The sequence below is a fragment of the Haliotis rubra genome, unplaced genomic scaffold (genome assembly GCF_003918875.1).
Source record: "Haliotis rubra isolate DU_JTF1 unplaced genomic scaffold, ASM391887v1 Scf1127, whole genome shotgun sequence".
Taxonomy (NCBI): Eukaryota; Metazoa; Mollusca; class Gastropoda; order Lepetellida; family Haliotidae; genus Haliotis; species Haliotis rubra.
The window spans coordinates 91,614-116,158 of record NW_025765034.1 but is presented as its reverse complement, the minus strand read 5'-3'; the positions used below and the strand labels follow the sequence as shown (position 1 = coordinate 116,158).

At 37.1% G+C, this 24,545-nt stretch overlaps 1 protein-coding gene and 1 long non-coding RNA gene across 3 annotated transcripts; one reads left to right on the top strand and one right to left on the bottom strand.

The window, feature by feature from the left end:
* Nucleotides 1-1,005: 1,005 nt before the first annotated feature.
* On the top strand, nucleotides 1,006-6,859 carry LOC124290709. Of its 2 annotated transcripts, none has more exons than XR_006902014.1 (3): nucleotides 1,006-1,721; nucleotides 4,809-5,196; nucleotides 6,692-6,859. It is a non-coding gene; the product is annotated as an uncharacterized LOC124290709 (long non-coding RNA). The 2 variants fall into 2 exon arrangements; XR_006902013.1 differs by having other exon boundaries at nucleotides 5,090-5,196; nucleotides 6,692-6,853.
* A 15,485-nt stretch (nucleotides 6,860-22,344) lies between these two features.
* Nucleotides 22,345-24,208, bottom strand: LOC124290869. Its single transcript, XM_046727720.1, has 4 exons — nucleotides 24,056-24,208; nucleotides 23,355-23,518; nucleotides 22,852-23,093; nucleotides 22,345-22,478 (listed from the first exon to the last, which is right to left on the bottom strand). The coding sequence occupies exons 1-4, from the start codon at nucleotides 24,206-24,208 to the stop codon at nucleotides 22,345-22,347; spliced, it is 693 nt and encodes a 230-aa protein (XP_046583676.1).
* Nucleotides 24,209-24,545: the final 337 nt, after the last annotated feature.

The window sequence follows — 24,545 nt, the reverse complement described above, 5'->3', positions numbered from 1 at the left end:
TGAATTTGAATGGACAGTGCATGATGATCTATGTGGGAGTGATCACTTCCCTACCATTCTCAAAACAATCAACCCTGGTGATGATCCACCTTTATCGAGAAGGAACTTTGCCAGGGCTGATTGGTCATTATATAAGACACTATTGTTCTGATCACTTAAAACATGATGTTTTGGCGAACAGGAAAGATCCTATACAGCTGTTTTCAGAAATACTCAATGACATTGCTGACCAAACTATCCCCAAGTCCTCTGCAATTCCACATATTCGTAAACCATTGTTTACTAATGAGTGTAAACAGGCCAGAAAGAGTAGGAAGAAAGCTGAAAAGTTTTTTCGCAAACATCCTAACGTCCATAACGTAGATAAAGTTAAAATTTTAAATGCCAAGGCTCGACGCACTTTTAAACAGACTCAGCGTCAGTCTTGGAGAAACTATGTTTCCAAAATTAGTTCAGGCACACCTATTTCAAAGGTATGGAACATGATTCAAAGAATAAAGGGCAAAGGTTCCGAATCTACTGTCTATTAACTGATAAGTCTGATATTGCCAATAAGCTTGGTGAAACTCTCGCCAAACATTCTTCTTCGTCAAACTACGTCCCAGAATTTAAAAATTATCAGAGGCACCCGTGAAGAGCCACCTCCTCGTGATGGGTGCTGGGTAACGCTAAGTGCTCTTCAACCCCCGAGTGGACCCTTGGGCATAGTGGTCCACAGCACCCCATTGCTGGTCTTAGACCTAATTGGGCAACCCGTTTGCCGTGGGTTGCGCCCCTGTGTCGGTGGAGGAAGGGAGTTGTTGAGGGCACTGGTTCCAGGAACAGTGTTCCTTTGCCCAACACACCACTTCGCCCCTGACTTCACCTAGACGGGTGGTTGAATGGGCCCGATTCCATCAATCGGCTGGTCACGCCCAGTCCTGTGTATGGACTATATATATATATATATATATATATATATATATATATAGACAAAGTCGACCTTTGGGCGACATTTGTGCGACCTTTAGGCGACAGCTGTCGCCCTAAGGATATATTTCTGTCGCCTAAATATCTGCATGTCACAACTATGTTCATTTTCCTTAATAACTATCCCAAACTAGATGGTTGGATAGAGGGTCATCTCAGGACCTTCGGGTGTGCTTCTTTTGTATTTTTATAAAATTTCAGTGCTGTTATTGAAAAAACAAAAATATGATGTATATAACGTCTGCGACCTTTCGGCGACACGGGGTTTTCTATAAAATTCTCTAACACATGGATATATGTTCAGAAATAAACAATGGAGAAATTATTGTCTAAATATATGCTCTTAGGTTTTGTACATTTTTTTCAAATATACACATCGTTAAGTGTTCAGCATAATATCACTGTTTCCCTCGCAGTACCTTTCGGCGATTTTCCTTCACGCTCCTGTGCGTCAAAAACGTGAAAGTTCAAAAGCGGCAACGTCGAAATGAACACTTAGCTAATAATTCAATAACGTCTGTAGATATTGTGGGAGCTGACAGACAAGACTAACATGCCACCAAGAAAACGTTTAAATACTTAAAACATTTGATTCTTTGATCAAAATAACAATGTAATAATTTGTAAATAAATTGAATTCATGTTTCACACGAAGGCCCGTTCACGTTTTGTGTCAAATCGGATCCCGTTTGCTACAGTTTTCGCGCACTACACGAGGTGACTTGGCAGCACAAAGCATTGGGAAATGCATGGTATGTATCGTAATCGGAGTATTTTGTTGGAAAAAGCAGCATGTACAATTGTTTCAAAGGCGATGCCTGTCCCATGACACAATCTATTTCAAGATTTCTCAACTGGAAGAAACTGTTTGCTAGTAACTTGATCGCGATTGTGACGTTTCGTATCATGTTGTTTCTTGATCCTCACCTAGGGCTAGACTATATTTTTTTTTATATCAACAAACAAACGCATTATAAACTGAAAAGGAGCCCCGGGGAAACCAGAACTTGAGAAAATCTAGACTTGCTTCATTTAGGGCCTTAGCATTGCAGAAAGGGCAAGGCAGTAGGGAAAATAATATTGTGGTTCAGGGGACTGTGACACAGACTACAGATTACAGTGGTTGGCCATAAGTGAGTCATCATTAGTGAAATTTCCATAGACTTACATGTTAATTAACTGTTGCAAGAATAATTTTCATAAATTGAGTAGAAGTTTGCAAACATCTTGGAAATCATCTTCAGCTACGTGTACATAATTTTCTTTCATCTTTCCATTGATTAGTTATGGAATGACACCTGATTAAGCACCATAAATACAACTTAATTTTTATCAATCCCATAGACATGTTAAACCTGATTGGTATGTCTAATATATGTTGTTTAAGAAGTTGCAGTTTTCTTAATAATCCTTGGAAAATTGAAAGGAAATTATGTGTACAAAGCTGAGATGATTTCAAGCTAATAGATAAGTGCTGAAAGCAATTCCACCCAAACTAAATGTATGAAAATTATTCTTGCAAGAGTTAATTAACATGAAAGTCTATGTGAATTTCACTATTGATGACTCACTTATAATAACTACTGTAGATCCACAACCGAAAGAGCTAATCACAGCTGTATGATTTTATGTTCACTCAGTGGGTGAAATTGACCTTTTACTTTTAGGCGCAGTTCCGGTGCGGCAAAAAAAACCCAAAACATCTCTCATTCTGACGCCTGATATTCAGGGTATCAGACTGACTTTTTGCACTGATATATTGTTTTCTTATTTTAAATAAATATCTACCAACTAATAGATAAATAAACCCCAAAAACAGTCAATAACCATTACTAATTTCAGGAACTAACCAAATCTGTAAGACTTGAATTCAGTAAAATTACTTATAGGCCAAATGTAGAGATAACATAACACATTACAATCGGTTTTATCACCCACACTGCATATTCTGACCATGGGGTAATACTCATTGACATGGGTTTGCTCAAATAATGAGCTGATAGTGCAGTGTTGAGGAAGACTTGTAGTTATAGTTTCATAATGGCACTCTCCATTGTTGCTCTTTGCTGTTTCCTCTGATAGCTGAACTACACATTTTATATCAGCTACACATTTCCTAAATTGTTCATGCAAAGGAAATATGCATTTGCTCTCTTGACCATAATATGTTTCAGTTACATTATTTATATCAAGAGTTTCTAACTTTCAAAATATAGCTTTTGTACTCCTGCTTTGAACCCTGCCCTTTGGGTGTTTATGTGCAGTGTATCTCCTCCACTGGTCTATCAGAGTGAAAATATCAGTGAATAGTGATGAAATGTATATGTTGCACCATTTTCATGCTAATAATAATAATTATCTCCATATGAGTACAAAGATTGTAGCCTACCACCTTATTACCTACAAGTAAAGGCTGTCTGGGTCAAACCTTGTTTGTTTTAGTAACCTGATACATTTTGTGGCTGATTATGACAAAATTTCTAATTACCAGAAAACACATTTACTGGATCTGAGAGATCCTAAAAGATAAAAACTTTTCTTTCATTTGGCCCAGGACTATAACCATGTCTGTCCACATGCCACTGCCACTCAGCCCGCATAATTATGAGCAATACATCCTCCCACTCACGGGTTACTCAACTGACAACCATAAATGTTGGTTACGTTGTATTTTTCTGCACTTGGTCCAAACTTGATATAGTTTCAAATGCTAGAGATTTTCCACTTCACTGGTGCACTTGAATCTGTTAATTCAATATTGTGCATGAATACAGTTAGAATTCCCTTTTTGAGCTTTCATAATTCCATTGCAGCTACTCTTATCTTTGTATGTTTAATGCAGGGACATTTCCTCATTTCAAAGTCTAAATCCTGTACATTGTGTAACATAGGAAGAGGGTAAATACCAGTGGACAGGATAAGATTAACTGAAAAGTCAAGGATGGATCTCACTAAACACATTGAGACATGTTCTAACTTATTGGTTGGTCAATAGACCAACTGTTTCTATCTGGGGATATGTTATTAGTCTTTTATGTTTTTAAGTTCACTTAGCAGTCAAATTGCATAAAAGGGTAATTTTGTTCAAAGCAGGGGTTTCTTAAACAAACTATTTCTCTTTTTAAAAATGGAGGTGAAGTTTAACATTTCTTTCAGTACAAACAGTAAGAATTAAAGCCTCTTCCTGTTGTAAGTTACCTTTACAAAGCCATAATAACAGTTTCAGAAATGCCTCTTTGATGCATCTATTCAGGTAGTGTGCTGTTCATCATTGGTCCATCATCGGCTAATAGTTTGCATTGTCGACTAATACCAACATCTCTGAGCAGCACTGGGCAGACAGTATTGATATAAATCATAGAATCGATGATTATTATTATGAATAGTAAATTAAAAATAAACCTGAAAGAAATCAACATTTTGTATTACTGGTGAGTTTTACCTTTATGCATGGATGACTAACAAAATCCTGAACATGACTTAGAAGCAACCCATGAATAAAGACATAACTTTGTATATTGTGTGAGTAAGTTGAAACTATGATATTATGGGTATTCTTAAATTCCAATCAAATTGACTTGATGGCACAAGTTTTTCCTTTGGTCACCCTTCATCTCAAGATCAAAGCTGACATAGACTGTAAAAGTCAGGAAAGATCTAGCCTGTCTCATAGTTCCTGAACTGCATTATTTTTACTTCTGTCTATGCCTTTCTGCAATGATAAAGACCTAATTTAAGCAAGTCTAGATTTACTTAGTTTCAGGAATCTCCCATCTCACTGGAGCTCCTTTTCAGTTTAAAAGGATTTGTTTGATTCTATCAAAATTATATATATTCAGAGACTAATTGCTAGTCTTGGATGGTCCTGTTAGACATGGAAATCCTATCCAATCCAGTTTATGCCCGGTAAGTTAATTTTATTTTACAATGGTTTCTGAATATGAAACATTGTAAATTCATAATTTATGTATGTTGTTAGGGTGATAACTAAATCATGTAGAATTTTAAATACTTTATCAGTTCAGAAGAAAAAATATTATTTCTTAAGCTCAGTTTTGAATTTAAGTTCATAATCATTTTGAGAATAATATTGTTAACATTTTAATGTTACATAATACAGACAACTATGAACGGGACCAAGACACGTTGAGCTTGGCAGAGGAGAAATGTGACCTTCAAATTGCAGAATCCGAGGGGGAGTCTCAGGCATTCCAAAGGGAGGAAGGGGTAGGTTATGTGATCCAGAGATCAATACCTTCATGTTAGTAGATTTAAGTTGTGAATACCAATTTTACAGCTTTGTTAAATTTATTTCTACCTTAACTAGGGATGTCACGATACATAAGTTTCATGAATCGATACATATCACGATACTCATGACATGATTCGATATGTATCATGATACCTATTTTCACTGCATTATTGTGTAAAATTAGTTACATTTTGAACATTAAATATATTATATTTTATAAGAGTCCTTGAAAAGATCAACATTTTCTATTCTCAGAGATTAAAAAGTTCTAATTTCCCATCTTTGTGTATGAAAAATAATCATTTATAACTCTCATAACATAAAAAACATGATACAATTGCAAAATGTGAACGATACATATTAAAACATGTTTAAATCAATACTTTCAAAACTAATAATGAGTTTTGAATGCATCAATGATTGTAAGGTCTTAGAAAAAGTATCGATGTATCGTGGCGTTCCTAACCTAAATATTGTTCTGGCCTACCTTTAGAATTCAGCACCACAAACTTGCAATACCCGATGAAGTAATGCCTCATGAATCTTTGCAATTTGTTTAATCCTTCTCAATATTAGTACAGTTATCTTGAATGGTAGTGTGCCGATCAGTACCGAGTGCAGCAATACATGTTTTAGGTATTATCTCAATACAGGATCTTTTACTATTTATAAAAGTATCAAGAAATTCAAAATGGCCAATAAGAGATTAATTGTTAGACATGGAATAGCCTTATATACAGATAGTCTGTCTTTGATGACATATATGAAAAATTTAAAGAAAAACTGTATATACTCTCATAACAAGCAGTTCCAGACAAGTATTGTGGTTCTGATCATGGAAAACTTTACAGAAAATGTAGAAATTTTGAAAATTGGCAGAATTTGCTCTTTTCACATATCAGTAGGGTAATTTTCAACATTTTTAAGCTTTTCTATTGACTTTTGCACTTGACTGATGTCCAAACATTTGCAATTCAAAATTTATCCCTGCAATAATCATGTCTTTTATAATAGAGATATCATTTTCACTTTTAGGTTACTATGTATTCATATCTTACCACAGTTTCATAGAGAGCTGATGCGTGTCGTGTTTCGTAGTGCACACAATTCAGAAAAGATTGGCATTTTCAATACAGAGTATACAAATTAACATATTCCTACATTTTGTTGTTTGTCTGTTGTCAACAATTCAATCTTCCATCGGATAATCAGGTGTATTAAAGTTCTGACACCATTATGTTCATATCACTTGGGCCGGTTGGGGGTGGGGATGGGTGGGTTCTCAATTAAATTTGTTTTACATGATTGTATCAGGTGTTTAAATGGGTTGTTATCAAATGATTCATGTAATTGTTGATACATTTGCATTAATGTTTTGGTGTCCTTCATACACAGGAAATTCAGCTAATGAGAACTGAAGACACCTCTATTCCATGTCAGCAGATACATTTTCTTTGTTTATCTTTTCAGGATTCAGATGTAGTATCTGTGAGAAAGTACTGAAATGTAAAGGTGGATATACTGTTCATCAGCAGATGACTTGAAGTCAAAAGGTACCACCAGTTTTTAGTAGTGTCTTTCTAGATATCAAGATAAGTGAACACCAATAACATATCATATCGTTATACAAGGTCAAGAATGTGTTTATCTCGACTGCTTTATAATATCCCTGGCAGGTCATTAGTAAATCAATCAAGCTAAATTCCATTGTATGCAACTAGGATGTGTTGTCTAAAGGTCTGTGTTGATGACGAATAGGATGTATCTTGTTGACCATTGGGCAACTTCTATATATATATATGTATTAATATTCAACAGAAAATTGGGTAACACATCATATCTGTTATAATCACAGCCCATTGGGCAACACATCCCATGTATTATTTTTACGTACCTTTGGGCAACACATCCAATCTGTTATTTTTACAGACCATTGGGCTACACATATATATTCACATCAGACCTTATCAGAGGACCTTTGGGCAACACATCATATCTGTTATCAGCAGACCTTTGGGTGACACATCATATATTTTCAATAGACCTGTGGGCAACACATCATATAATCAGTAGACCTTAGGGCAACACATCTTATATATCAACAGTAGACCTGTCTGCAACACATCATATATATCACCAGTAGAAATTAGGGCAACACATCCCATATATCACCAGTAGACCTTAGGGCAACACATCTTATATATCACCATTAGACCTTTGGGCAACACATCTTATATATCACCAGTAGACCTTAGGGCAATACATCATATATATCACCAGTAGAAATTAGGGCAACACATCATACAATCAGTAGACCTTTGCCCAACACATCTTATATATCACCAGTAGACCTTTGGGCAACACATCATATATATCACCAGTAGACCTTAGGGCAACACATCTTATATATCACCCGTAGACCTTAGGGGAACACATCTTATATATCACCAGTAGACCTTAAGACAACACATCTTATGTATCACCAGTAGACCTTAGGGCAACGCATCTTATATATCACCAGTAGACCTTAGGGCAACACATCTTATTTATCACCAGTAGACCTTAGGGCAACACATCTTATATATCACCAGTAGACCTTAGGGGAACACATCTTATATATCACCAGTAGACCTTAAGACAACACATCTTATATATCACCAGTAGACCTTTGGGCAACACATCATATATATCACCAGTAGACCTTAGGGCAACACATCTTATATATCACCAGTAGACCTTAGGGCAACACATCTTATATATCACCAGTAGACCTTAAGACAACACATCTTATATATCACCAGTAGACCTTTGGGCAACACATCTTATATATCACCAGTAGACCTTAGGGCAACACATCTTATTTATCACCAGTAGACCTTAGGGCAACACATCTTATATATCACCAGTAGACCTTAGGGGAACACATCTTATATATCACCAGTAGACCTTAAGACAACACATCTTATGTATCACCAGTAGACCTTTGGGCAACGCATCTTATATATCACCAGTAGACCTTAGGGCAACACATCTTATATATCACCAGTAGACCTTAGGGCAACACATCTTATATATCACCAGTAGACCTTAGGGCAACACATCTTATATATCACCAGTAGACCTTAAGGCAACACATCTTATATATCACCAGTAGACCTTAGGGCAACACATCCTATATATCACCAGTAGACCTTAGGGCAACACATCATATATATCACCAGTAGACCTTAGGGCAACACATCATCTTATATATCACCAGTAGACCTTAGGGCAACACATCTTATATATCACCAGTAGACCTTAGGGCAACACATCATATATATTACCAGTAGACCTTAGGGCAACACATCTTATATATCACCAGTAGACCTAAGGGCAACACATCTTATATATATTACCAGTAGACCTTAGGGCAACACATCTTATATATCACCATTAGACCTTAGGCAACACATCTTATATATTACCAGTAGACCTTAGGGCAACACATCATATATATTACCAGTAGACCTTAGGGCAACACATCTTATATATTACCAGTAGACCTTAGGGCAACACATCTTATATATCACCAGTAGACCTTAGGGCAACACATCTTATATATCACCATTAGACCTTTGGGCAACACATCTTATGTATTACCAGTAGACCATAGGGCAACACATCATATATATTACCAGTAGACCTTAAGGGCAACACATCATATATATCACCAGTAGACCTTAGGGCAATACATCATATATATCACCAGTAGACCTTTGGGCAACATCATACAATATATCACCAGTAGACCTTTGGCCAACACATCTTATATATCACCAGTAGACCTTAAGACAACACATCTTATATATCACCAGTAGACCTTAGGGCAACGCATCTTATATATCACCAGTAGACCTTAGGGCAACACATCTTATATATCACCAGTAGACCTTAGGGCAACACATCTTATATATCACCAGTAGACCTTAGGGCAACACATCTTATATATCACCAGTAGACCTTAAGACAACACATCTTATGTATCACCAGTAGACCTTAGGGCAACACATCTTATATATCACCAGTAGACCTTAGGGCAACACATCTTATATATCACCAGTAGACCTTAGGGCAATGCATCTTATATATCACTCATAGACCTTATGAGGGCAACACATCATATATATATCACCAGTAGACCTTAGGCAACACATCTTATATATCACCAGTAGACCTTAGGGCAATGCATCTTATATATCACTCATAGACCTGAGGGCAACACATCATATATATTACCAGTAGACCTTAGGCAACACATGATATATATCACCAGTAGACCTTAGGGCAACGCATCTTATATATCACCAGTAGACCTTAGGGCAATACATCTTAAATATCACCCATAGACCTGAGGGCAACACATCATACATATTACCAGTAGACTGTAGGGCAAAACATCTTATATATCACCAGTAGACCTTAGGGCAATGCATCTTATATATCACCAGGAGACCTTAGGGCAACGCATCTTATATATCACCAGTAGGCCTTAGGGCAACACATCTTATGTATCACCAGTAGACCTGTAGGCAACACATCTTATATATCACCAGTAGACCTTAGGGCAACACATCCTATATATCACCAGGAGACCTTTGGGCAACACATCTTATATATTACCAGTAGACTTAAGGGCAACACATCATACAATCAGTAGACCTTAGGGCAACACATCTTATATATCACCAGTAGACCTTAGGGCAACGCATCTTATATATCACCAGGAGACCTTAGGGCAACGCATCTTATATATCACCTGTAGACCTTAGGGCAACACATCTTATATATCACCAGTAGACCTTAGGGCAACACATCGTATATGTCACCAGTAGACCTTAGGGCAACACATCTTATTTATCACCAGTAGACCTTAGGGCAACACATCTTATATATCACCAGGAGACCTTAGGGCAACTCATCATATATATCACCAGTAGACCTTAGGGCAACACATCATATATATCACCAGTAGACATTAGGGCATCACATCATACAATCATTATACCTGTGGTCAACACATCTTACATATCACCAGTCTTATACCTTAGGGACAACACATCTTATATATCACCCGTAGAACTTAGGGCAACACATTATACAGTCAGTAGACCTGTGGTCAACACATCTTATATATCGCCAGTAGACCTTAGGGCAACACATCTTATGTATCACCAGTAGACCTTAGGGCAACAGATCTTATGTATAACCAGTAGACCTTAGGGCAACGCATCTTATATATCACCAGTAGACCTTAGGGCAACACATCATATATATCACCAGTAGACATTAGGGCAACACATCATACAATCATTAGACCTGTGGTCAACACATCTTACATATCACCAGTAGACCTTAGGGCAACACATCTTATATATCACCAGTAGACCTTAGGACAACACATCTTATATATCACCCGTAGAACTTAGGGCAACACATTATACAGTCAGTAGACCTGTGGTCAACACATCTTATATATCGCCAGTAGACCTTAGGGCAACACATCTTATGTATCACCAGTAGACCTTAGGGCAACAGATCTTATGTATCACCAGTAGACCTTAGGGCAACGCATCTTATGTATCACCAGTAGACCTTAGGGCAATGCATCTTACATATCACCCATAGACCTGAGGGCAACACATCAGATATATTACCAGTAGACCTTAGGCAACACATGATATATATCACCAGTAGACCTTAGGGCAAGACATCATACAATCAGTAGACCTGTGGTCAACACATCTTATATGTCCCTAGTAGACCTAAGGGCAACGCATCTTATATATCACCAGTAGACCTTAGGGCAATGCATCTTGTATATCACCCATAGACCTGAGGGCAACACATCATACAATCAGTAGACCTGTGGGCAACACATCACTTGTATTATCAGTACACCATTGGGGTTACACATTAGGGGTGTCACGATACACCAATCTCACGATACGATACGTATCACGATTTTAAGGTCACGATACGATAGGTATCGCGATACATAATTTTCGCGCCTTTTCATAGCATTACCTTACCGGCAACGTACGCGCTCGCTGATTGGTCCATCAAAATAGTCTAGCCAATCACAAAAGCTGTTAGTTTCCAACCTATTTTTTAAGTAAAGCTAGCTACATCTATTTATCGGAGCGATCTCGTATAATTTTACTATCAAGACTTTGAAGGAGATGGATATAGCATAAAAATTTGAATCGATAAAGTTTTAAAATAGGAATCGATACACGCAAGCATGTATCGCGTATCGTATCGTCAGTAAAAATGTATCGATGCATCGATACATTCGCGTATCGCGACACCCCCTATTACACATCATATATAGTGTATATACCAAACTCTCTGTAGTTCACTTGACTACTGTAGAATGTAACGAAACTGTGTATCCCTAAAGAGGCTGTTTCACTAATCAGTTTGTAATCTAGTTATATCATATGGATAAGTTGGGTTTGGTTGTCAAACTGTGCACTCAGCTGTAGTACTGTGCACTGAGCTGTAGTATTAAATCATACATACTAAAGGGTTAAGATTTCTTCCTTGCAGTCTGTATTGACTGATGTCAGTTATGATTCAACACTTCAAATGATATGTGTCACCTAGATAGATAAAAATTACAAAAATGACAAATCATGTTTGTATTCTACAGTGTCAGTACATACTGTATGTTTCCTAGATTTGTGGGTTTCATTGAGTAGTCAATGCCAAAATTGTTTACATTTCAAACCTCAAGCTAAACTTATGTGCTCTAAAATGTAATTTCTGTTTATCAAATACACAACAAAACTCTCAAATCTGAAAACATACCATGTCTTTTTCTAACTAGATAACTAACCCTTAGCCTTTAGCACTGCTAGAACTTGGCTGACATACTGCCGACATATGTAATCAACTGGTTCCAATTGCATCATGCATGACATGTAGGAGATTTGGAGAAAAATCTCTAAGCCAATTGTATGCAGAAGTTTGGTTTAGAAGTTAAGTGAATCAGATATGTTCCTTTTTTTTTTACATATTTTCAGTTCGGACCTTTGTTATACAAAAACCTAATGCTGCCATTTTTGTCAATCAAAATGTTGTTTTAATTAAAATGTCTTTTTTGTTCAATTACTTTCTTGTTGCTTTGATTATTTTATCATTGCCGTAATAATTTCTCTGAGTATATACCAAAACATGTGTATGTTGCTGCATATTAATATCGTCAATGTTTTGTTTCATCATTATTTCACTTGTTTGATAAACACTAAGCAATAAAGTTAACCAGTATCTATGTGGACATCCTCCCACCTTTCCCTTTCTCTGTGGTATTCAGTCTGTATCTGCTTAATGAAGCGCTTACTACTACTAGGGTTGATGGGCGGAGGGGTAGCCTAGTGGTTTAAGCGTTCGCTTGTCATAGCTAAAAACTAAACTCACTCACTACTAGTGCTGACCCTCATTTCACTCATAGACAGTGGCAGTCACACCCATTCAATTTTCAGCCATGTTACCAGATTAAAGTTTCCTGAATACTCAAGGCTTCATCTTTATAGAACTATTTCTATTCTACGTTATAGCAAACTTAATTTAATGACTATAGATTGTTATATTGTATATTGCATTGATATTGGTATGCCTAAGTGTATGATAGGAGAACCGGAATGCTCCCGACTGGCTCAAAATGGGCTGTATTTAGATGGTATTCATACCAGACATCAGGCAAATATCCATGTCGGAGCCCCAGTCTATTCAGGAGTCGTCTGGTATGCCTCAGTGTGTGATAAGAATACTGGAATAGTCCTGAATGGCTCAAAATGGGCTGCGTTTAAATGGTATTCAGACCAGACATCAGGCAAATATCAGTGTCGGAGCCCTAGTTTATTCAGGAGTCGTCCAATATGCCTCAGTGTATGATAGAACGAGAATAGTCCCGACTGGCTCAAAATGGGCTGTATTAAATGGTATTTAGACCTGAAATTAGGCAAATATCAGTGTCGGAGCCCCAGTTTATTCAGTAGTCGTCTGGTATGCCTCATTGTACGACAAGAAAACGAGAATAGTCCCGACTGGCTCAAAATGGGCTCTGTTTAGATGTTATTCAGACCAGACAACATGCAAATATCCGTGTCGGAGCCCCAGTTTATTCAGGAGTCGTCTGGTATGCCTCAGTGTATGATAAGAATACGGGAATAGTCCTGACTGGCTCAAAATAGGCTGTGTTTAAATGGCATTCAGACCAGACATTTGGCAAATATCAGTGTCAGAGCCCCCAGTTTATTCAGGAGTCGTCTGGTATGCCTCAGTGTATGATAAGAATACGGGAATAGTCCCGACTGGCTCAAAATAGGCTGTGTTTAGATGGTATTCAGACCAGACAACAGGCAAATATCATCAGTGTCGGAGCCCCAGTTTATTCAGGAGTCGTCTGGTATGCCTCAGTGTATGATAAGAATACGAGAAAGTCCCGACTGGCTCAAAATGGGCTCTGTTTAGATGGTATTCAGACCAGACATCAGGCAAATATCAGTGTCGGAGCCCAAGTTCATTCAGGAGTCGCCTGGTATGCCTCAGTGTATGATAAGAATACGGGAATAGTCCCGACTGGCTCAAAATAGGCTGTGTTTAAATGGTATTCAGACCAGACATTTGGCAAATATCAGTGTCGGAGCCCCCTTGCAGTTTATTCAGGAGTCGTCTGGTATGCCTCAGTGTATGATAAGAATACGGGAATAATCCCGACTGGCTGAAAAAAGTGGCTGTGTTTAAATGGTTTTCAGACCAGACATTTGGAAAATCACAGTGTCAGAGCCCCCAGTTTATTCAGGAGTCGTCTGGTTTGCCTCAGTGTATGATAAGAGAACGAGAATAGTCCCGACTGGCTCAAAATGGGCTGTGGTTAGATGGTATGCAACCTTAGCTCATCTCTTCATTGTGATCAGTCATTAGAATTAGTTTCAACAAATCCATATTTGATGACGAAAGTTAATGATGTTGTTACTTTATCTCGTTAAAAGACGTTTTTCATATCTGGACTTTGCAATCCAGTTTATTAATTTTACTAAAAGGTAAAAAGAATGTTTATATCAACTGCAGTTATATCCTGTGTCTCCCCGATGTTTTAACTTCGGTCCGCATTAGTCGCAACAATCACTATCATTTTACATCTACTCACGCCTCGAATTGGAAGTGTATTTGGCAGGAAATGGATACGTACATTGTATACATATTTGTTTTCGCTAAAAGTAATATTTCTTGCAGTTGGACTATTACATGTCAACGAAGTGTTTTCGCGGTGGAATAAGCGAGATCGCGCGAAACCTCATCGGTGACAGGTCAAATTGTTCCTTGCATAAATCCTATCCATCAAAACACCATAGTGCGTGCTCTCGCATAACCTCAGTTATGATTATAGATATTTTACATTTATAGAGCAAAGCCTGCAATTAAAACGAAACAATATATTTCTTATGGAAACACAAAAATAATTTCAGATACTAGATTTTTTTCGATCACTCCATTAGAATTCATCGGGTGGTAATATTGGATAAATTTTAACTAAATCACCGGTAGATCACGGGGAAAAGTGTACACAGCTGATTGCCATTTCCGACGGTGTATACGAGGCAAATGCACATGCTAATCCTAATCCCTACACATAATACAATGCCTAGCAAAACCAAATTAGAACTAAAAAGATAAATAAAAGTGTCTTATAATTTTTAATTGAAAATTTGACGTCTTTACTGACAAAATCGTCTTCGTTCACGGGAATCGATACGATGTCGTTTTCTTACCACCCCCACCCCACCCCCTCTATTTCCTATAGAGGTTTTCAGTGTTTGAGTATGGGAATATTTGATATTTAGTTGTTGGTTAATCTTAACATATCCTTAAAACTTAATCCTTAGCAAACCTCGAATGGTAAACAACGGACACTAATATGAAGCAAGGGCACATCGGCGCTTGAGTGGGAAACAATAATTGCAAGTTATGCCAAATGATAAATGTCTGTTACAGCATAATATTTTTAGAAATATTACAAGTAATCATAATCTCAGTATTAATTCTAACTAGCCTGATTTGTTTGACTGCATCATATTTGAGAAAATTAAGCACAAAACTATGAATTGATTGTACGTGCGATGTTAAAGATCGGAAACAAGAAAGTCAGTTTCATGCACACAGATATGAAATATAATTTCCTCGGCGCGCAAGACATAAACAACCAAAGGGCGACATATATATCAAATAAGCAGCCATGGAAATGTATACACGTATATAGTATTAAACAGCAACCAATGGGCGACATATATATATGTATATTACATAAGCGACCATTGGGCGACATATATATACGACCTTTGGGCGACAGTCGCCTAAAGGTCGCATATAAACTATGTACGCCGTACACTTTACCTTTGGGCGACACGGTATGGGCGACATCAAAATATATATTCTCTGTTTGTATATATGTACAAGGTTTTATCCACTTTTAATGTTTAATTATCAAATTAAAGTGTATATAACCAAAGAAATATAAAAAATCAATGTACGTTTGTAATATATGGCAATGTCGCCCAAAGGTCGCAGCTTATAGTACTGTCGCCCAAAGGTCGGATTTGCCCTTATATATATATATATATATATATATATATATATATATATAAAATATGTCATTGCACAGCTTTGATTTGGAATTGTTTTGATTTCGGTCTTGGCCTAATTGTTCATCTAAAAGGTTTTTGATTTTGAAATATAATGTTATGAACTATGCCTAGAGTCTTATGCCCAGAAGGCGGTGGCTCATGGGCCAATCTGGTCGATTAGTTATTTATAATTCTTCTGCTGGAGTATATCGTCCGAGTATTCTTGGTGCTGCAAGTCGGAGACCCACTTATTTTAAGCATTGTCCTTGTGATACTCCGTGGAGGATGGGGAGCTCGGATGATGAACCACATTATATTTCCCATGGTTTACGAAACTCCCCAGAAAAAGTACAAATGTCAGCTTGATACTGATCCTATACTCTAAATTCACGCCGCGGCCATTTTGAAACTGAAAACGAGGCTTGGTCCGCAAGCGGTGAGGATGGCTTGGTCGAAGAATCTGGAAAGTGTTCCAGTTATTTCCCAAGAATTTATTGATCAGTGGGCTAATAATACATGTAGGATACCCAGACGGAAGCAGAAAAAAGGATATGGGTTATTTGTGGAGGGCTACATTCACGACATAGAAGGTAAGTAAAAAAATGTTCTTTTTCTTAAGTAGATAGTCCAGTTTTCGAGCAGTAGTTTGGTATGCTGGCCAGTGTGCATGGTGTAGTCAGCTTGGTTACATTTAGGACAGATCTGGGTTATCTATATTTTCTCTGGTATGTCTTGTAATTAATAATGTACTATAATAAAACCTTTTTGCAAGATTTTACATTTTTGCAGCTAAATTTGACTCCATGAGCAATCAATGTCAAATAAGGGGAAAAGCTTCCCTCCGTGAAGAAAAATGATCCGCCATACAAGCTAATGGTTTGGATACGAGTTTAAGTTCTTCATGTTCTTGTTGGCATGAATGCTTTTTGTATGCTTGTTGTTATTTATGCATTGTCAATTGTTTCGGTTTAATAGTTTGTGTTGGGTTATTTACAAAACGGCTACTGACCAGAGCGTCCACACAAAAAATTGGCCAACTCGTCAACAGTTATTTCTTTATTATCATTAATGCATGTATCAGGGCTCCAGATAATTTTTCAACATCAGGAGTACGTACTCCTTATTTTTTCAATATAGGAGTACTGGAGTACATTTAGAGTACTGAATGGAAAATAATGGCGTATCAGTAATCTTGTGTTTTGTTTTATATATGCACCACAACATTGCTGCTCTTGTGTAAACAGGTCAGTAAACAATAAAACAATTTCAGATAAATACGTCTGTAAATGATTTTAAGACCTGCTGTGGTGCGTATCTGCTACGTTTTCTAAATTGTTTCCTACCGTATCGTGCATATTTTCTATCCGTACATACGCCGATACGGCCCTTATCTGGAGCCCTGATGTATAGACCATTATTTACCGTTCCGCAGATCCTGCTTAATACTTGATGATATTGTGATCGTTTATATATACCATTAGGGCCTAGGCCATAACAATATAATGTCTTGTTTCTCATCACTTTAAACAGAACAGGCTAGGGTGGGTGGGATTATATTTTCCTTTGTTTTCTTCTATGTCAGTATAGCACTTAAGAAACATTTTGCTCATCAGTTATTAATGAAACTTTAAAATGTATAATTAATAATGCAATAAACTGGATTCTTCTGATAAAAATGTGATGTAACTCGTTGTGACCAATTTTCTTTCCTTTCAATTCTGAATATTTATGTTCATCATATTTTTACTTTCAGATTTCTCTGACACTTCCTGAATCTGCATCAAAAATACAGGTCACAGGAGCAATATGTGAATGCAAGGCCGGAAGGGGACAGTGCTCTCACTGCTTGGGTCTGCTATTTTCTATTTCCCATTTTCAAAAGCTTGGACTTAGAGCAGTTCCACCTGTGCAAAGCAGAACTTCATTGCCTCAGGCCTGGCAAATACCACTATAGACTGAGGGTCTAACCCCACAAGCTGTGGATTCACTAACTGTAAATAAAGTTAAAACAAGTAGTGAAATGAAAACAAGGAAGAGGACGAAAAAGGTAACAGAAGGTGTAATACCAAAGGTATACTGTCCTGTGACACCCATACCTCACCAAGAATTTTGTAAGGACTTGGTTAATCAGCTTTCATCAGTCAACAGTAGTGCACAGATATTGAAAGTAATCCATTCATACCAAGAATGCATCGTGACTGATTCTAAGTTAGGTCCAGTTCCTCAAGGATCTGTGCTCTCATACCAACAAAAACCAGTCAAGTTGACCTCAGATATCATCAACCACTTGGACCAAATGACATTTCCCGATTTCATATTGCCTCAACAAGTTTCCATATATTCAACCTGTCTCAGTTATTCAGGCTACAATGTTTTTCATGATCTTTACGTGGACAGATCCTTTTGTTTAGAACTTGAAAGTCTTACACGAGAACAACGTTTTAACAGAACATGGCATGACGTGAGGAAACACAGAATTACTTCATCTGTGTTTAAAGATGTGTGTGTTAGAAAGAATGATTATGAGAAACTGGCTGATCGTATGCTAAATTTGAAACCAATCCAGACAGCAGCTATGAAGTTTGGGACAGAGGAGGAACCTAAGGCAGCAAAATTGTATTCTGAAATTACCAGCAACAATGTGTACTTGAGTGGATTTGTTGTAAATCCAAGTTGTCCTCACCTTGGCACTTCTCCAGACCGCAAGGTTTATGACCCCACTTCAGACCCTAATCATGGATTATTGGAAATCAAGTGTCCAAGCAAAAAAACCTTCTCGGCTTGTGACTTTCTTAGAAAAGACATTCGAGATGGCACTTTCAAACTGAAAAAAAGTCATAAATATTATTATCAGGTGATAGGACAAATGGGTCTAACTGGAATGACCTGGTGTGATTTTTTTGTGAAATGTGAGGAGGATTTCCATTTGGAACGTGTGGTATTTGATGATGAAAAATGGCAAGACATGAAGTGTTTGCTTGATAAATTTTATTTTGAGTATTTTTTGCCTGCAGTCTGTACAAAACTGTCTAATATTAAATAGATATGTAGACATGCTAATGATGTTAGATGTCTAGAAATCGCTAGTCAAGGATTAAAATAGTATGATGATGTGGAGATACTCTCAGTTTAGCAATGTTGGAGAAATGGTTTCTCACTAAACAAGGAATGATGTTGAAAAATATAACAAATATTTTGATGTTTTGCACATTTTAATGAAAATGACTTCATATTGCAATTTACTGTCAAAATTGGAATTGATTACACTTTAGCAATACTTTTCATTCCGCAATTTTGGATTTAGTGGTTATGTAACCACTGTAATATTACAAGTCACACCAACATCTCATCTTATAGGCCACTCAGGTCTTGCTTTGAGTTATTTTGCTCTGTTTTGGTACTTAAGGTCGCATCAGCGATATTTCAGCTTCTCACAACTACTCCGACACATTATACTGCCTCCGAGACAAGCAGTCCCTACTCTTATCCCCTTAGTGCTGACCATCTAGCTGAAAAGCAGAAGGAATACCAACTTTTTACACAGGGATGTACATGAAGTTGGGTATTTGCGGATACCTGGGACTCATACTCTTAATTTTCAGGGGTCACTGACAACAAAATGGGGCTCCCAAACACTTACATATTAGTATTAATCATGATCATCACATTGTTACAGTAATTTAATTGCAAATAATACCATAACCCAGCTAGTAGCAAACTCGGGGATAACTTACTGCCACTTGATTAGAATTTTTACCAAAAGTATTTGGGCTTTTTCTGCATCCCTGTGGACGGGCTAATAAATTATGTCGCGTCAATTGTCAATCGTCCTGTAAATCCCTGTTTTTGTCTTCAGGTATGACACAGTCTGGGGATTTGAGAGTAGAATGCATCTAGAATTCACATGCCTAACTTAATACTACATGGATAATGTGGTGGGTTAACATATAATCTTACTTATGGAAAACACAACTTCATATGTATGTATGCAAATCTTTTGAGTGTGATACAGTTATTTAATGTCTTCAGGTATGACACAGTCTGGGCTTTGAGAGTAGTATGCATCTAGAATTCACATGCTTACCTTAATACTACATGGATAATGTGGTGGGTTAATACATGTTATTTATGAAAAACACAACTTCATTTGTAAGTATGCAGATTTATTTGAGTGTGTTACAGTTATTTAATAAACAATTTAACTACCAATTCAATGAACAGTTGTCTCTCATCATTTACATGTCTTTAGAGGTTCGGAGCACCAAAACCCACAACACAAAGTTGAAGTCATTGTATGTCTGATTTATGTAAGTTAATTCTGTTTTATTTTGGGGGCAAAATATATTTATACATATAAGTATACTTGAGAAATACAGGTGAGTAATGTGGGATGACTTTCAGCAATGTTTCACCTACATTGTCACTGAGGCTCCCGTCTCCGAGCTGCACAAAAGTACACTGCACAAAGGTTTCAGGATTAGACTGAGTTTGGGAGTGAAATTGTTACATGACTTTCAGCAATTTTCCAGCTCTATCAACATTTGGTGTACACAAAGAGAAGAGACATGAAAAGAAAGAAAGTGAAAGCAAAAGATCCCCAGTTTAGTTGCCTTTTTCAACAAGCAAGGGGTTATCGAGGTCATATTCTTGCTTAGTGTCTGAAGACACTTCCCAGAAATCCAACAAGGTTCATAATAAGACAGACAGACAATTTTATTCATGTATTTAGGCCAAGGCCCATATTACAATATTATGAAAAGTGTGTTAATGCACTGCCTTCCTGTTTAGATTGCTAACCTGAAATTGTTTCACCTAAATTTACAAATAACTGTTCTTAGATGCCTCTTGAGATACAAGATTCAACATGTAACATTGTTTTAAATTGACAATACGTCTGGCACTTACTAGACTGTGAAGTTATAGAGTGCCACACTTGACTCAAGGAATCAAATAATCTTTGTTTAAAAAGAGCAGTAAACATTTCAATATTACCAGTGTCATGTCCAAAGTACTCCAAAGCCAAACTGAAATTTCTCACATGAGACGCCCAGGTCTTTCTACCCACATCATCTAGATTCTTCAGCATTAAATAAGACTGATAAGGTCATCTAATTGGATTATTCTACACCAATACTTTGTTGGTTTTAACATATAATTGCATTGGAGTGGTACTCTACCACATTCACCAAGTGCCATAACATCACACATATTCTTATGTAGCCTTAATATTCTCTTACAAAAACTGGTGTGTACTCTTTCGATGGTTTTACAATAGTGTGTACCCCAAAAGTCAGCTCCATAAAAAAAAATTGGAACAAGCATTTTATGAGATATTGTAAAGGCATCAGTACAAGAAACAAAACCATATTTTCTCTGATAGCTAAATAAGGACATCAGAGCCTTGTATGCCTGGGCTGCTGAACAGCTTTGTTCTTTTGACCATGACAAGGTTGGTGTGAAAACCACCCCAAGGTATCTGTAGTCGTTAACAACGTCAATTTTTTGGCCTTTAAAATACCAATTCTCATAAGTTATTTAAAGGACCACCTCTTCGAAGCACCATGATTTTAGTATTTTGTACATTTACCCTCATACCAGTTCTTTCACAAAATTGTTCTCAGACGTTTATTTTTATCACAATTCAAATGATTTGATACTACATCCTTACTATTAATATCCACAGAGTCATTAGGATCTGGCGAAAACATGTACGTTGCCATGCATCATGTATCATCATGTTCATAATTAGAAAATTTACCATACTCAACAGTTACAATTTCACTTAAAATAATGGTCCTCGAAAATTTGTAAGAATGAGAGGAACAACTCCATCAAATATATGATATTCTTTTATACGCCTGATTGCTCTTTCCACATGGATTCTTAAACGTGCAATTTCTTGGGTTTCTGACACCTCTTCTCCACTGAACTGTCCTTTATGGTCAAGAAATGGGGGGATCACTAAACTTGCTTGTTTTTTCTCCAATAAATCCTGTATCAAAAATCCTTTATCAGCCATTACCTCATCACCTGGCTCCAGAAGATCCACAATGCCACATCTACTTGTGATTTCCTTATCAGAAATTGCACCGGTATATAAAGTACTAACAAACGATAAAACTCCACAGGGTGTAATACCTATCAGACCCTTAAACGTTGTGTGGCTCTTGTACGACGAATAAACCTCTGAGTTCAATACTCTGGAACTAGGAGTCTGCACCTTCACCTCTGTACAATCTATGATGACCCGTGTCTTGGGATACCAAAGTTTGAAATCTCTTGGCATGTTACTGTCAATTATTGAACGAGTTGGCCAAATCGTGATACTTCCTAGCATCACATATACAGGTAGTTGGCCCAAGTGATTAATATCCTACTGACTGATGATTGAGACACATTGAACCTAACTGCCAGATCACGTTCAAGTAGTCCTTGATGCACTAAAAAACTGATCTATCGGAATGCACTTGTTTTCAATTTATCCATGTTTGATGAATGTCTCTGCATCTGCGTCCACCTAATCATGGTAGTAGCTGTGGGCTGTAGGGCTACGAAGACACTCTTGAGAGTTGCATAGTCTTTAAAACCTGTGTGAGGAAAGATAATATATATTATTTATTATATTTTTGGAATTTATTTGAACATTGAAATATACTTCAATAGCTTGTTAATCCAACACTGTTCAGCCTACTCCGTGATCAGTTAACCGTTGGTTGTCCTTGGGGTTTTTTTACATGTAAAATGCAATTATGCAATATACAATAAATTATAAATAAATGTGTTCACATTATTAAATACAAAATATATGAAAAAATGGTGGCTACAGATAAGACTGACTGAGTTTGGTTTTACACAGCTTTTAGCAATATTCCAGCAACATCACGGCGGGGGACACCAGAAATGGCTATAGGTAAGAGTCTGTGCAAGAATTATAGGTGATACAATGAAAGTGTGTGATACCTGTGTAGAAATTAATATTCTGAGGATCATTGCTGAAACGCTCCAAGAAAAACAGCTTTTGACTTGTCTCAAGTAGTTGCTGCTTAAGTACTTTCAATTCTGCATGTGCAGCTGCAAGTTGTTCATCAATTGGCTGAGGGGTTATGGTGTAGTCATGATCCATGGAAGCTAAGGGTACTTCATCATGTGAACATGGCATTTCTCCAGCAACCTGAATTTCCATTGGCTCAGGATCAATCTTCCTGAAACAAATTTTAAACAATATCAAGTCACCATCTGTCACTGGAAAATTCTGTGCATATTTTGAGAAAAAGAAAATTGTTTATCAATTATTTGTATACTTTACTCTTAGGGTCAGTTGTTTCATTACTATAATTACATAATGTGAATTTTCTACCAAAGTCTCAAGAAAAAGCATGTATATGTATCATAAAATTGCTGTCTCAAAATAGTGATTACATTGCACAATAATCTCAAGAAAGCAATCACAAGCCAATACTAACTTCAATGATCTTCTTTGTGGACCTATCCGTTTTGATGGGGATCTCTGTGTCCATGGAAAGAGGCTAGGAACTGATCCTGGTAGTAGCGTTCTCTTTCCTATTAAAGTACGACGAATATCACCTGCCTTGAAATGAGATGAGCAGACCCTTGTTTTGTCAGAAAGCTGAAAATATGATAGGTGTATAGATCTATCAGATGCATTGTCTTATAATCAGATTACTTGTAATGATAAAATTATGTGTGTGATCACTACCGTCACTAATGTTAAACCCAATCTTTGATGTACTGAAAGATGGCATAAAATGTTATTATCATGTAACACAAAAGAGCTTGAGGTGGAGGAGAATTCTTCTCCAATATTGGCTGGGATTACTTTCTGGGTCATTGAGCAGCTACAAAACCATTCCTTCGTGGCTGTTGTAAACACTAACTTGATTATTTTTATTAAATATTACTGTGTACACACATGTGCTACAATCATGTTCGACTTGTAACCCTATAATTTGTCCTTAATTGTGTTTAATTCTCTAAAAACTGCAAGGCTGATCGCCCTTTCAACGCATTTTCAATAGAGCCGATATTCCGAATTGGGTATCTCATATTCATAAAAGATATTACTTTGGGATAAGTATTGCAAAGTGAGTAAGAGTATTTTAGCTGCTCGGAAACAATCGCACATGTTGAAAGAATTGATATTTACCTTGAAATATGGTCCGACATCTCTTCTTATCTTAACAAGCCATTCTTTTCTTAAGTTCTTTTCAGCAGGGATTCTGTGAAATGACAGCTGTCCCTCGGTGTCATAACGAGAATCATTAGTGCACATCGGTACACAGCAATGCAGGGCCGCCATTGTTTGTACACCAAGCCTCGTTCTGAGTTGAAAACATGGCGGGCGTGAATACTGCCCAAATCAATCGATTACTGGCCACGTTTTCTTGTTTTTGAGACCGACGATAAGACACTGTTGAAGTTAAACCCATTTGCTGTATCTAAGGGTATCCACGGTATTGTAGGAGATGTGAAGAACATTGAAAGATTACGTTCTGGTCCCCTGTTGATTGAGTGCTGCAAAAAGCAACAATCAAACAACCTGTTGAAGACTGAAACTTTTGTTGGCATTCCAGTCACCGTCACGGCCCACAAGACACTTAACACAAGCAAAGGAATCAGAGACCATGATCGGTTGC

Bases quoted from the DNA above. Each gene is read 5' to 3' on its own strand.
- LOC124290869 (XM_046727720.1), bottom strand. From the start codon at position 24,208: ATGGCGGCCCTGCATTGCTGTGTACCGATGTGCACTAATGATTCTCGT. The intron at 23,094-23,354 runs GTTAGTATTGGC...AATTTGTTTCAG, and splicing joins CCACAAAGAAGATCATTGAA to GAAGATTGATCCTGAGCCAA. The intron at 22,479-22,851 runs GTATCACACACT...TTCCTCACACAG, and splicing joins GAATATTAATTTCTACACAG to GTTTTAAAGACTATGCAACT.